The sequence below is a fragment of the Pithys albifrons genome, chromosome 4 (assembly GCF_047495875.1).
Source record: "Pithys albifrons albifrons isolate INPA30051 chromosome 4, PitAlb_v1, whole genome shotgun sequence".
NCBI lineage: Eukaryota > Metazoa > Chordata > Aves > Passeriformes > Thamnophilidae > Pithys > Pithys albifrons.
Genome location: NC_092461.1, coordinates 30,850,062 through 30,862,253, shown reverse-complemented (window position 1 = coordinate 30,862,253; position 12,192 = coordinate 30,850,062). Strand labels below are relative to the sequence as shown.

The following is a 12,192-nucleotide window of genomic DNA, read 5'->3' as shown; positions in this document are numbered from 1 at the left end:
GGTGGCCTAAGTGAATAACTTAAGACTACACAGATATAAGAAGATAACATCTCAATTTTTCCAATTCTTGGGTGTCACATCCTCAGGCATGTCTGCTGCTAAAGGCATCCAAGGAGGAAAACCCTTCCTCAGTGCCCAGTGCCCAAACTCAACAAGAGTTCTAAGTAAATCCTACCAGTAAAGTAAATCCTACCAGTAAAGTAAATCCCACCAGTGCTGAACCCAGCAGAACAACCACCCAGAGCATTCACCCCCTTGCTCCACCACATTCACCTTCCTGCACCAGCAGAACAAGGTCAGCCACAAACTGAGCACCCATCAGTCAATAACCTGCACAGCCCAGCTCACTCAGCTCTTGCAGGACTTTAAAAGCATGTTTTGAGCAGGCATTTGAACAACAAAATTCAAAATGTGCTTAAACAGAGCAGGAGCAGAGGCTGCAGAGCTGAGCAAATACAGAAAACAGCCAGCTTTGTGATTTATACAAACTAAAGTGGAAATGACAAGATAATTAATAAACCAATTGAAAACTAGAAGCCTCTAGGATATAGTGCTTAAGCCCGAAATAGAAAATGAGAGCTGATAAAAATTCAGAATTACTTCTTTAGCCATTAATTAACAGCGTTCCCATAATGGAGCTGTTAACACCAGAGCAAGAACTGCAAGTGTAATTTGTAACATTTGTGAAGGGCTGAGCGAGACCAGCACATGCCAGCACTGTGTGAGGGCTGGCAGCGGAAAACTGGCAAAAAATGTAACATATTAAACAGTTTTCAATACAATTCAAAATGTAAATTAAGACCCTCCAACTTATGGCTTAGCACCTGGGACGTACATTTTTCTGCACGTATTATCTACCTGCTTTTTTTCTGCCTGTAAAATAAAGTGCACTTTATTCAGCAGTTGCAGTTCTGAGCGGGGCACAGGAAGGGTGAGGAGCACAGTGCCTGCCGGATCTGGGTCACCTGCAGGGTCCGTGCCAAGGGGCACTCCGAGCAGGAAGATGGCACCTTAAATTCACAGCTCAGACCCAGCATTGTGGTTCCTTTTCTCCCTGTGATGGGCACCTGAACCCCCTCCCCAGAAAGCCCTTCAGAGCTGACAGAGTGTCCATGCCAGGGTTCAATGTCCTTGCTCTGAACAGGAACAAACACCAGCTGAGTTAGTGCCAGCATTGAAAGGAAAAGAAGAAGCCACAGAAGAAATAGAAACGAAATTGTTGTCTCAGCTTCCGATACTGTGGTTTTGTGAGTGGTTCCCATCTCTCTGCATCACTGGCTGACAAAACCAGAGTTCTCAGGCATGAAAGGACCCAGGCAGTGGCAGAAACACAAGACTTGAGTTCTGGAACTTGCTGTGGGAAACGGTGAAGAAGGGGAGGAAAGGACTAATAGAAGACTAAAGCATGAAGTTCACCTCTTCACAGTAAGTTGGTTCCAACAACTGAACAGTGAAGGTACCTGTGATACATCACTTTTGTGTGCTCCTGGCTAGTCTGTAAACCCCATCCTGAATCTCTACTTTGAACAGCCTCCACTCCAGAGGAGCACCAGTAAAGCAGCAGAGGGGATAAAGGAGGAGATTGCCAAAACCTGAGGTACACACAGGCATAAAAGAACCACAAAGCATTCAGCCACCAGCGAAAGGAATTTCTGCTTGAAAACTGTATTAGAAACTGCAGGGGGGAAGAAACTGGTAAACAACTTGGTTGGCTAACTAAAAATAAAAAGGAACTGTACTCTTTTAAAGACTAACTTTATTTTTCTTTTTTCTGTATTAACCTTCACTTGAAAAGAGTGAGTAATAAAAATTCCAGAATTCCAAACCAGAACACGGGCAATTTTCCCCTCAAAGGACAGGAAGATTAGAACTGCCTAGTTCAAAAAAATGGAAGAAGAAGAAGACATACCTATGTGCAAACAAGAAAATGGTGATATGTTTTCACACTACCTTTCATAGAAAAAGAATTTAAAAGATTGCCTAAAATCAGTAAGAGGAAATTCTCTTTTGAAGATCACAGAATTTCTGAGTCTCAAAACTACAGAGTATTACTGAGAACAAACTTACCTCAGCATTCACAGGGAACATAAACCCTACAAAAGACAGGATGAAACAGGTATTGATTGATGTAAATCTCCACCACTGGGTGTAACTCAGACATTGGTATTTCTGAGTCTCTCACCAGCACCTTCACCAGCAGTGATGTTGAAGGCACTGCTAGGAAATTATTTATCAAATGCTGATGGAGCACAAACCTCACTGGCTGCTGCACATCCCGGGGATTGTATAAGCAAACACTCCCTGCAGTGTTAAAGGCCTGGGAAAAGAAGTAGGTACCTGCATTCACAGCTGCAAAACACATTATTTAACTGCTAAACTGGACTTCTGGTACCCCCCTGCAACCTAATTATTTGCGGAAAGAAAACAGGAAAGAGCAGCAGCTCCTCTTTCTCTTATTAAAAAAAATAATCAATGAACCACTGCTTCAAATCCTTCCCAGGAACTTCAGGAAAAATCATCTCTGCCTTCCCAAGTCATTTCAGAGGCTCAGATGGTTTGCTCCCTCTGCCCTCCCCCAAAGCAAAATAAAACAAAAGCAGGAATTGCACATTTTGGTGTGTGGGTAAACAATGCAGGGCCCCAGCCTGGCAGCAGGAAGCAGGAGCAGAGTCAGCAGAGCCCTCTGACCTCCTTCTCACTGTCCCAGCACTGGAACAGCTTCACTCCTGTCCCTGCAAAGGCAACAAGTGCCTCCTTAAGGACTCGACACACACATTGGCTAAATGCTTCCAAATTTATGGTTCAACTTGCCTGGGACAACAGAACTTGCACTGAACGTGTCATGTCCACTGCTGGCTGCAGGACATCAGTGCCCACGTATTGCTAACACACTTTTGGGCAAGAAGGAAATCAGGGTCTGGAAATGAGTTAAACTACAATTCCAGGGAAAGGGTCAAGATTAATCTGGAGGATTAACTCTACACTGACCTATACTATGTTCTGTCAAGTTGGAACACTGCAGCAAAAAGAACCTGAGCTGAGTGTTTGTCAGGTCCCCTTCCAGAAGGAAAACACAAAGTAATGCTGCCCTGCAATAGGAAGCTTACAAAGGCTACTGAAACTTCTTCCATATGTCCCTTCTGCACTGAACTCGATTAAAAAAGGGCAGAGGAACAATGCAGGGAGTTAGAGGGTGGGAAAAAAGTCTTGAAGTCAGAGGGGACAAAGGAAATCCAGTTCAGGAGTTTTACCAGCTCAGCTATGGACTGAGGAAAATGTAAATGCATCCAAAATTCACAGCAATGCAAGGGAATTAGATGCTCTCTAACAAAGCCTGTTGGCTTCAGCATTTATTATTTATTCCTTCCATGCTGATTTTCCCTGGACAAAAGTTACATTCGAGCCTTTTAAATCAGATTTCAGAAACTAATCCCCAATTTCTTCTTCGTGGACAAACTGCTGACACCACCGCTGCTCTGCATCTCCACATTCCAAGCACCAACAGAGAGCACCAGTGTCTGGGGTTCTCCTGCCACCTCTCAAACTGCCTCTTCCACACATGATTTCCTTTGTCAATCCCCTCCACAACACGTGCTCTGGCTGTGCCAAAAGGTGTATGAACTGCTGAGAGTTTGGGAAGCTCCCACACACCTGGGTAATCACAGCTGTCTCTCTTGTGTCTGCTTTAAACACAAATCCAGAAAATCAGATCAAGCCACCTGAAGGTCTTTGTGCTTTCGGTTGTTGGATTACTGTTCTAGTGATTTGGGGGTTTAAAATAAGAGACCTGACACTCAGGAGTCTGCCCAAACACACCACTTGCATCCCAACATCAGGAACACTTAATGCTGAACAAGCAACGAACTCCAATCATAAGAACCTCACATGGAGAGAACACAAAAGTTACAAAGGAATGGGAGAGGGAAAATAAAAATTGAAGCCTGCAAACCAAAACCTGCAGGTTTTTAAGTTGTTCAATTCTTAAATAACCTCTTTCTCCAAAAGTTTTCCTGATTAGCAATCAAGCACTGCCTGAACATGGAGAGCAGAAGGTGAGCAATGAGAAATTTCAGAAAGATGTACTTGATCATCTCCACAGAAATTCTTACTCTCCTACAGCAAAAAAACTACTTAAACCCACATAGTTATCTGGGTATCACGTTTTCCACTTAATTTCCCATTCTTTCAGCTTCATGTTGGTCTAACAGACACAGCAAACCACATTCCTAGAACACGGTGGCAGGACACACTGGATTTCCAAGGCTCCTTAGTGGCACCGATACACAAACCAGGAGACTCACCTGACATCGCTAACAAATTTACCAACTCTAATCTTGCATTCATCTGCATTCAGTCCTAAGGGCTTTTTTTCCCCAAACATTTAGAATAAAAAAAGACAGCTTTTAGCACATAACTATCCTGCAGAAGTTACTATTCAGGGAGACAAGAATCACTATAATTCAGGTACTAAATAAATGCATTGAAACCCGACTTTTAGAGTGTTCCTGTATCATTTCTGCTCTCATTCAATACAAGAGTTCAAAGGCACACAGTAAGGGTTGGTTTGCTCTAGTTTTTTAAATCCTGGCCTCTAATTAAAACCTCCCACAGAAATTAAGTCACTATGTCCATGTTTTCAGTGGTCCTCGAGACTTCAGAATTGCCCTGACACACGATAAGAGGAAACACATTTAGGCCTGAAACCACAGCTGATGGAGCAAAATATCAGTCAAACTTCATTGCTGGCTCTCCCAAATGAGGACCCAGAAGCTTTCTGGCAAGAAGTAAATAAATCCCATGTTTTCACTGCTGCCATCTCAGAGTGGCAGTTGTAGCACAAAGAAATAAATGTGGAATACAAATTCTACCATAAGAGTGTGCTTTTTAAGTTCCTTCTTACCAAAATTTATCCAAACCAAAAAAATACACTTTTTGAAATAATCTACATCAAATATAAAGGTACAAACGTCCAATTTAAGACAAAAAACTACTCAAGACTATTCATATCTTGTATGGTTTTATACTGATTGAACAACAAAAGTACAACTTCATAATAACTACCAGCATTCTTCAAATCTCCACTTTGAGAAGACAAAGTTTTCTCTCACAGTAAGAAGAACTTTACCAAAAATCCTAAAAGATACAAAATGCATGAGAATAGCCTGTATTGATATTATGAATGTTATATCAAAATAAAGAACATAGTGCTACACACAGCAATGCCTACAAGAGGAAGGAAAATATGATCATCTTGTTGTACAAATTGCAAGAAATAACTTACTGATTCTTGAGTTATCCTCTTACTGAAAAAAAAAACCACAACCACATTTATAGATGCATTCAAAATCAGAAGACAATCTCCTAAACCATCAAAGCCACCTGTTTTACAACTTAATACCTAAAAAGCACTCCTGGTTTTCTCTCCTGTCATCCCCACTAAAATACCCACCAGCTCAGAGGAGTTCACAAAACTGAGATCCCCCATTCATTAATCACCACGTGGCAAACCATTATATTACCAAAAATAAGCCCTTTCCACAACATGCAGCACACTTTGAAGCAAAGTCACATCACTGCATATCTGGGAGTTGGACCATTTTTAATGCTATTTCAGCAAATTACACACACAAGACCCCAGAGTGCTATTCTAAGGATATTCCTGTCTGGATGAAGTATTCCAGTACACTACCAGTTGATTGTTGTGTCACTACATATACTTAGTACCTTTAATAATACCCAAGGCTGAGGCCAAATAAAGCTTAGAGCTTTTGACAAATAAGGACTATGTCATTTTCCTTTCATGTGTACATTTTAACCTTCCCGCAAAATAAAAGGTCAACCAGCACAAACATCAATCCCAGCCGTGTTCTACAAAAACTGCATTTAAAGACATAATAGCACAGAAGACAAATTAATTTCAGTACTTTTTTCCTCCTGTTGAATTGCCCGTAGAGTTCACAGTCCTGGGAGAGAATGTTTTCCAGCAACCAGAGTCTCCTCCCTCTTCGAGGCTTTTTTTCTTTTGTGTGTTCTGTTAACAGGACACCTGATTTTAGGTCCATTAAATTCACTGCACGGATCGATCTCGAAGGCAACACACACACACTCCGTACAGAATCTCAAGCCACAAAACGTGCTTCAAGAACCCCAAGGGCTGTGGTTCCTATCCCAAATCACACCAGGCAGGCAAAGATGTTCCAGCAAAGATTGAAGGTGGGATAACAACCTGATTTCAGGGGTAACAAAAAAGGTGGAGAAAGGAAGTGGTGGAATTCTGGACAACATCAGTGAGATAACAGTTTCAAATAACTATAAAAGTTCTAATATTTTCTGGCTCCAATGTGGCTGTGCTGTTGGCCTTACCCAGGTTTAACAGAACCAGAGGCAATAAAGGCAGATTAGCTTTGAGGCACGTGGGACTTTCCCAATTAACACAGTGGAAATAAAAAATATACCAAACAACCAAGTGCCAAAGCAGTGTGAGTTTTAAAGCAACACAGCAATACCACTTCACTTTTAAGGTGACATTTACATTAAATACTTCAATGTGAATCCCTAAGCGTTTATCCTTTCAAGTGAACTTTTTATAAAATGCATTTACTGCTCTTATCCCAGTGGAATCGCCAAAACTGAGCTGAGGCTGCTTCAGTGGCAGGGCCTGCAGGATACACTGTGGAATAGGACTGCTTGCAAGCCAGCTAATACAGAAACGACACAGTGTTTCAGACAGAAAACAAGAAAAGAACGGGAAATCAAAGAGAAAAGACTACCCCTTGTTCCAAAATAGCATCTTCTGAGTACAGGAGGTCTGGGAAGAGAATGGACGTGAGAACTGGCAACACACAGCACATGCTTCAGGATTAGTCGCGGGGCTTTGGGGAGAATGAGCCCCTGCCACAGCTGCAGGAGTGCAGCCCTGCTCCACAATCAGGTTTACAGCCGAAAGACGAAAAAACACGGGGTTGCTTGCAGAAGCGCCAAGGCTCCTCCGTGAGCCCCGGCCCGGGGGCAGCGCCGGGTCCCGGTCCCGGTTCCACCGCAGGGCCACGACGCTGCCCCCGCTCCCTGCGGGCCATCCGGCCCAGCGAGGCAGGAACCGAAAATAAACCACCCCCAGAACCCGCACACCTCAAAGAGACCCAACCCCAAAGAGAAGGAACCTCAACCACTTCCCCCGCGCTCCCGCCCCGGCTCCGAGAGGCAGCCGCGGATTTACCGCCCGCGTGGGGAGGGGAGGGGGCACAGCCCGGCTCCGGCAGCGAGGGGACACCAACACCACCACCAACACCACCTCCTCCTCCCTTCCCCTTCCCTTTGTTTACTTTGCGGACCGTCCCGCTCCACCTCGCCGCCTCCCGACACATCCGGTGGGACCGGGGCGGGCAGGGCGGAGGGTCCCCCCGGGAGGGGACGGGGCAGGCGGGGCCGCCGCCGCCTCTCCCCACAGCCTCCTCCTCCTCTCCTCGCCTGCCATCCCCTTCCCAGCCTGCCCTTCCCGGGCAGCGAAGCGGCTCTGCCCGCGGGCCCCCAGCGCACACCGCGCTGCCCGCGCAGCCCCTCCCGGGGCGCACGGCCGGCTATGGGAACACCATTCCCTTCCCTCGCCCGGAGCCGCCGCGGGGCACACACAGCGGAGCAGCCGCCGCTGCTCCCGGCGCTCCCGACCGCGCAGCGAACCGAACCGAACCAAACCAAACCGCGGCCGCCACGCCCGCCCCGCCCGCACTCACCGCGCTGCGGGCACGGCCGGCCCGGCCCGCGGCACCGAGCAGCGGCAGCGGCGGCGGAGCAGCGGCAGGAGAAGGCTCGGAGGGTCTGGCGGGCAGTGCCGCCGCCGCCTCCTCCTCCTCCTCCTCCTGCTGCCGCTCCCCGCCCTCCCGGCGCGCTGCACCATGGGATGCGCCGCTCCCCCAGCATGGTGGGCCGTGCCTGGGGGAGCCAGGGAGTCCCGAGGGAGCCGGGCTGTGCCTGAGGGGGCTGGGCAGTCCCTCGGGGAGCCCAGGCCCGGCCGTGCCTGAGGGGGCCGAGCAGTCTCTCGGGGAGCCGAACCATGCCTGTGGGAGCCGTGCCGTGCCTGTGGGAGCCAGGGAGTCCCTCAGGAGCCGGGCCGTGCCGTGCCCTGGGGGAGCCGGGCTGTGCCTGAGGGGACCGGGCAGTCCATCGGGAGCCGAATTATGCCTGACGGAGCCAGGGAGTTCGTCGGGGAGCCGAGTCGTGCCTGAGGGGAGTCGGGCCGTGCCTGAGGGGAGCCCAGCTGTGCCCGAGGGAGCCAGGAAGTCCCGAGGGAGCCGGGCAAACGGGGTGAAGTGTCTCGGCCCCTCCTGCCTTCCCCAGTGGCACCGGCTGGCACAGCTGTGCTCTTGTTCTAACCCTGGCATGTTCCAGGTGTGGAGTCTCCTCACCGAGAATACTCCAGAACCGCCTGGACACGATCCTGTGCCATCTGCTCTGGGATGGCCCTGCCTGAGCAGGGACTGGGAAAAGGTGACCCACTGTGGGCCCTTCCAACCTGACCCATTCACTATTCTGTGGTATTTTCTTCCGAGGAAATATTTGCAAATGTACTTAAACGTGAGCACTGAGTTTGAGTGCTTGTCAATCACTGAGTATATCCAATAACCTAAGTCTGAAATCACTGAATGGGTGAGACTGGAAGGCCCCACAGGGGGTCACTGGGTCCAACCCCCTGCTCATCCAGGGCCATCCCAGAGCACATGGCACAGAATTGTGTCCAGAGAGTTCTGGAATATCCTTAATGAGGACACTCCACACCCTCTCTGGGCAATCTGTCCCAGTGCTGGGTCACTGCACAGCAAAGAAGTTCTTTCTCGTGTCCTGGTGGAACTTCATGGGCATCAGTTTCTGTCTGTTCCTCTTGTCCCATTGCTGGGCACCCCCGAGCAGAGCCTGGTCCATGCTCTGCCCCCTCCCTGCAGACACTGACAGAAATGGGTGTATCTTCTCCAGGCTGAACAGCCCCAGCTCCCTCAGCCTTTCCTCCTAAGAGAGATGCTCCAGTCCCTTCATCATATTTAATTGTCCTCCACTGGACCCACTGCAGGAGCTCCATGTCTGTCTTGCACTGAGGAGCCCAGAACTGGACACAGCCCAGAACTGGACACAGCATTCCAGATGAACTGGGGAGGTCAGCCCCTTCTCCCAGGCAAGAAGCATAAGGACAAGAGGAAACAGCCTCAGGCTGCAACAGGGGAGGTTCAGATTGGACATCAGGAAGAACTTCTTCACAGAAGGGGTTGTGAGGCATGGGAAAGGGCTGCCCAGGAAGGTGGTGGAGTCACTATCCTTGGAGGTGTTCAAGAAACTACTGGATGTGGCACTCAGTGCTCTGGTTTAGTTGACAAGGTGAAAGGTTGAACTTGATCTTGGAGGTCTTTTCCAACCTGAATTATTCTGTGATTCTGTGAAATAGCCATTTTAAAGGTATCAATCTGTTGCTCAGCCCAGGAGGCAGCTGAACTCAGGTTTTGTTCTCCTGAGATCAGATCTGCTCAGCCTCAGGGAGTTTGAGCAGGTCCCAAACTCCCACCTCAGTGTATCTGGAAACTGGAGGGACCCACCAGGATCATAAAGTCCAACTCCAGGTCTGCATCTTGCTCTAGTTTAAGCCCCTCTGCAGCTGAGCCTGCTGTGCTGCCTCAGGGTTGATGGAGAATTAGTCAATATAATCAGTGGCATTTGGGATGTGATTCTGCTGATCAAACACGGGCAGTTCACTTCAGGGTAAACCAAATCACACTCCCAAACTTGCCTGTGTTTGTAAGTTTTCCAGGCACTATAAAGTAACTCAAGGTAAACATGCAAAACAAGTGGAGACCCAGACTGTGAATACAATTTTTGAGTTGAATCCCACCTAAAATATCCCAAGCCCCTCTTGGTGCAAATCCATTAGGTGAGCTCTGGATATGATACAAATGCATTGAGCACCATATAAAAATAATTCCTAGAAACTCTCTTTTAAACAGCAGTGCAGTATTCCCATCAATCCTTTACAGAAATGCTGGGCCATTAGAGGAGGGTCATTCCACCAGCAATCTGTTGGATATCCTGGAGACAGGACAGAAAATGCACTCCAGCCTTTCTACTGAAGCTGGACCACTGTGCAGAAAGGACGGGAGGAAGGAAGGAAGAATGATGTCATTTATAATTATTGGTCTTGGGATCACTATTGATGCTCTTGCCAGAAAAGATAGAAATGTGCTAATTAAAATTCCTGATGACAGAAAGTTGGGAGACAGCAATAAAGAGGATGTTCACGGTAACACACAGGAAAAATCGAGTCCTCTTGAGGACTGGGATAGTAAAAATGGAAGGAAATGAATGAGTAAAACAGGAGTCTGTATTCTGATTAATATATGGGGAATGGGTGGGATAAATACTGGAAATACAAAATAAAAGGGAAAATGGAGTTTCATAAATTTTTGTAATACTGTTGTTAGCAACAGCAGGGAATTGCACTAAATGGCCCTTCCCAGAATTTGATCCCAATTACTAATCATTTCTGTCTCGGCCTTCATCCAAAGATGCCAAAGTGCTGCAGCCTCTGAGCAAACTTGTGAGGAAGGTGGTTATCCCCATTTTTCACACTGGAAGGCTGAGACAGTATTTGAGTTGCCAAATTCACACATTACTCAGTGCATAAACAGGCCTAAAAGCAAAGAGCTTCTCCCCTATACATTCAGGACTGCAGCAATACCTGCCTTCTGTAATGCATAGTATGTCCTACTAAAACAGGTTTAATAGATATTCTTCATTTAGGTGTTATTTCAAATGCCTTTCCATTAATAAATAATTATTATTCCTGTGGTTTTAAAACTTTATGCTCTGCAGGGCACAATCAGTGAACCAATTCTCTCTATTTTACAGGTAGAAAAACTATTAAGGGATATTTGGGTTATTTATGGATGAGACAGAATAAAGCCAGAGCAATGGTAGACCTGTCAGTCTGATTCTTACACTCTGTTCTATGGTTATATTTACACTTTTTCGTCTGGAAAAGAAGGATGCTGTCTGAAGTCCTTGGGAGCTTTCCCATTGGTTTCAATGGGATGAAGGAAGGCCAAAATAATCTGCCAAGGTGATGGTTGGTAGCAATTCCTGAAAAGTCTGTTTCAGGTCCTGGACAGTTTTTTGTTGGCTTTTTCTTGCTTTCTTTCATCACCAAAATGCTTGTAAAAGCAGAAACTTTCAGCAACACACTGATAAAAATGCAAGGGAACCTTTGCCATGTTACAGAATGCGATTTTTAGTCAAATGTAGGGAAAGTTCCCCAAAAGCTGATGGCTCGAGCAGGGGGGAGCTGTAGGGATGTGCAGTGAGAAGTTCCTTGATTATCCAAAGTGGTAATTTCATCAGAAAGTCACAGGGCCCGAGCAGGGTGGTAGTTGTGGCTTCTGCAGGGACTACAAGGCACCCAGAGACAAATCTCTGCCTTTTTTATCCCTCCAACTTCAGGGCCTCATCCAGACTAATGAGAAAGGCACTTCCAGTAGCTCATCCATCTGTCCATCCATCCTACCTATTGAGAATCCAATTAATCACTCTCTGATTACTCCTATTTTTCTCAATTAACTAAGGGAAAGCCTCGGTAATTAGCCCAAATCTTTACAGAGCTGAACTTCTATAAGTTGTAACTTGCACCTTTGTCTTCCAGGACTCTTGTTTTCTTCTGATTCTTGAGAACTTGTGCAGAAAAGTCAAGTAGTTTTCTTAACTGTTTGGTCTACACAGGTGTTGTTGGTAGGTGGAAAAGACAACTATCCCCTATAATTTATTGTGGCATGATTACTATTGAGGTAAGACATGCAGTTCAATTCTACTGGTATTATTTGTGCAGTCCATGCTGTTACCTCACTTAATTCACAGTGATTATTAACCCTGAGCTGCAGTGGGATAAACAGAAAAGTAGGACATTTCATTGTAGTGTGGCCTGCACTCTTTCCCTTTATGAAGTGATGGAGCTGGGGGTAATGGCTCTGAAGACAGGGAGTTCTTCCTGGGATTTGGGAGCCAGCTGCAGTCAGGCACCCTCCACTTCCCTGCAGGATGGTAAATATTCATTAAAGCCACCAGAAAAAACAGGTAGCTCTGAACTGCAGAGCTATTTCAAGCTGTGCTGATGAAATGCACGGGGATTTGGGGAAAAAAATAGAGGAAATGGCAAGATGCTAAATA

General features: G+C 46.6%; 2 protein-coding genes across 7 annotated transcripts in view; one reads left to right on the top strand and one right to left on the bottom strand.

Moving 5' to 3' along the window:
- The window catches only part of PTK2 (protein tyrosine kinase 2), a 186,268-nt gene extending 178,408 nt beyond the window's left edge, over positions 1-7,860 (bottom strand). The window contains exon 1 of one of the 6 annotated variants that reach the window (XM_071553777.1): positions 7,731-7,860. The gene's annotated coding sequence lies outside the window, so the exon portion shown is untranslated. Of the gene's footprint in view, positions 1-7,322; positions 7,369-7,730 lie in introns of those variants that run through there. The other 5 variants (XM_071553772.1, XM_071553775.1, XM_071553773.1 and 2 more) reach the window with 5 other exon arrangements.
- The window catches only part of LOC139671415 (basic salivary proline-rich protein 2-like), a 32,804-nt gene extending 23,138 nt beyond the window's left edge, over positions 1-9,666 (top strand). Inside the window, exons 3-4 of the mRNA XM_071554239.1 lie at positions 6,932-8,301; positions 9,661-9,666. Of these exons, the coding sequence (XP_071410340.1) occupies positions 6,932-8,301; positions 9,661-9,666 (1,376 nt within the window). The remainder of the gene's footprint in view (positions 1-6,931; positions 8,302-9,660) is intronic.
- Positions 9,667-12,192: the final 2,526 nt, after the last annotated feature.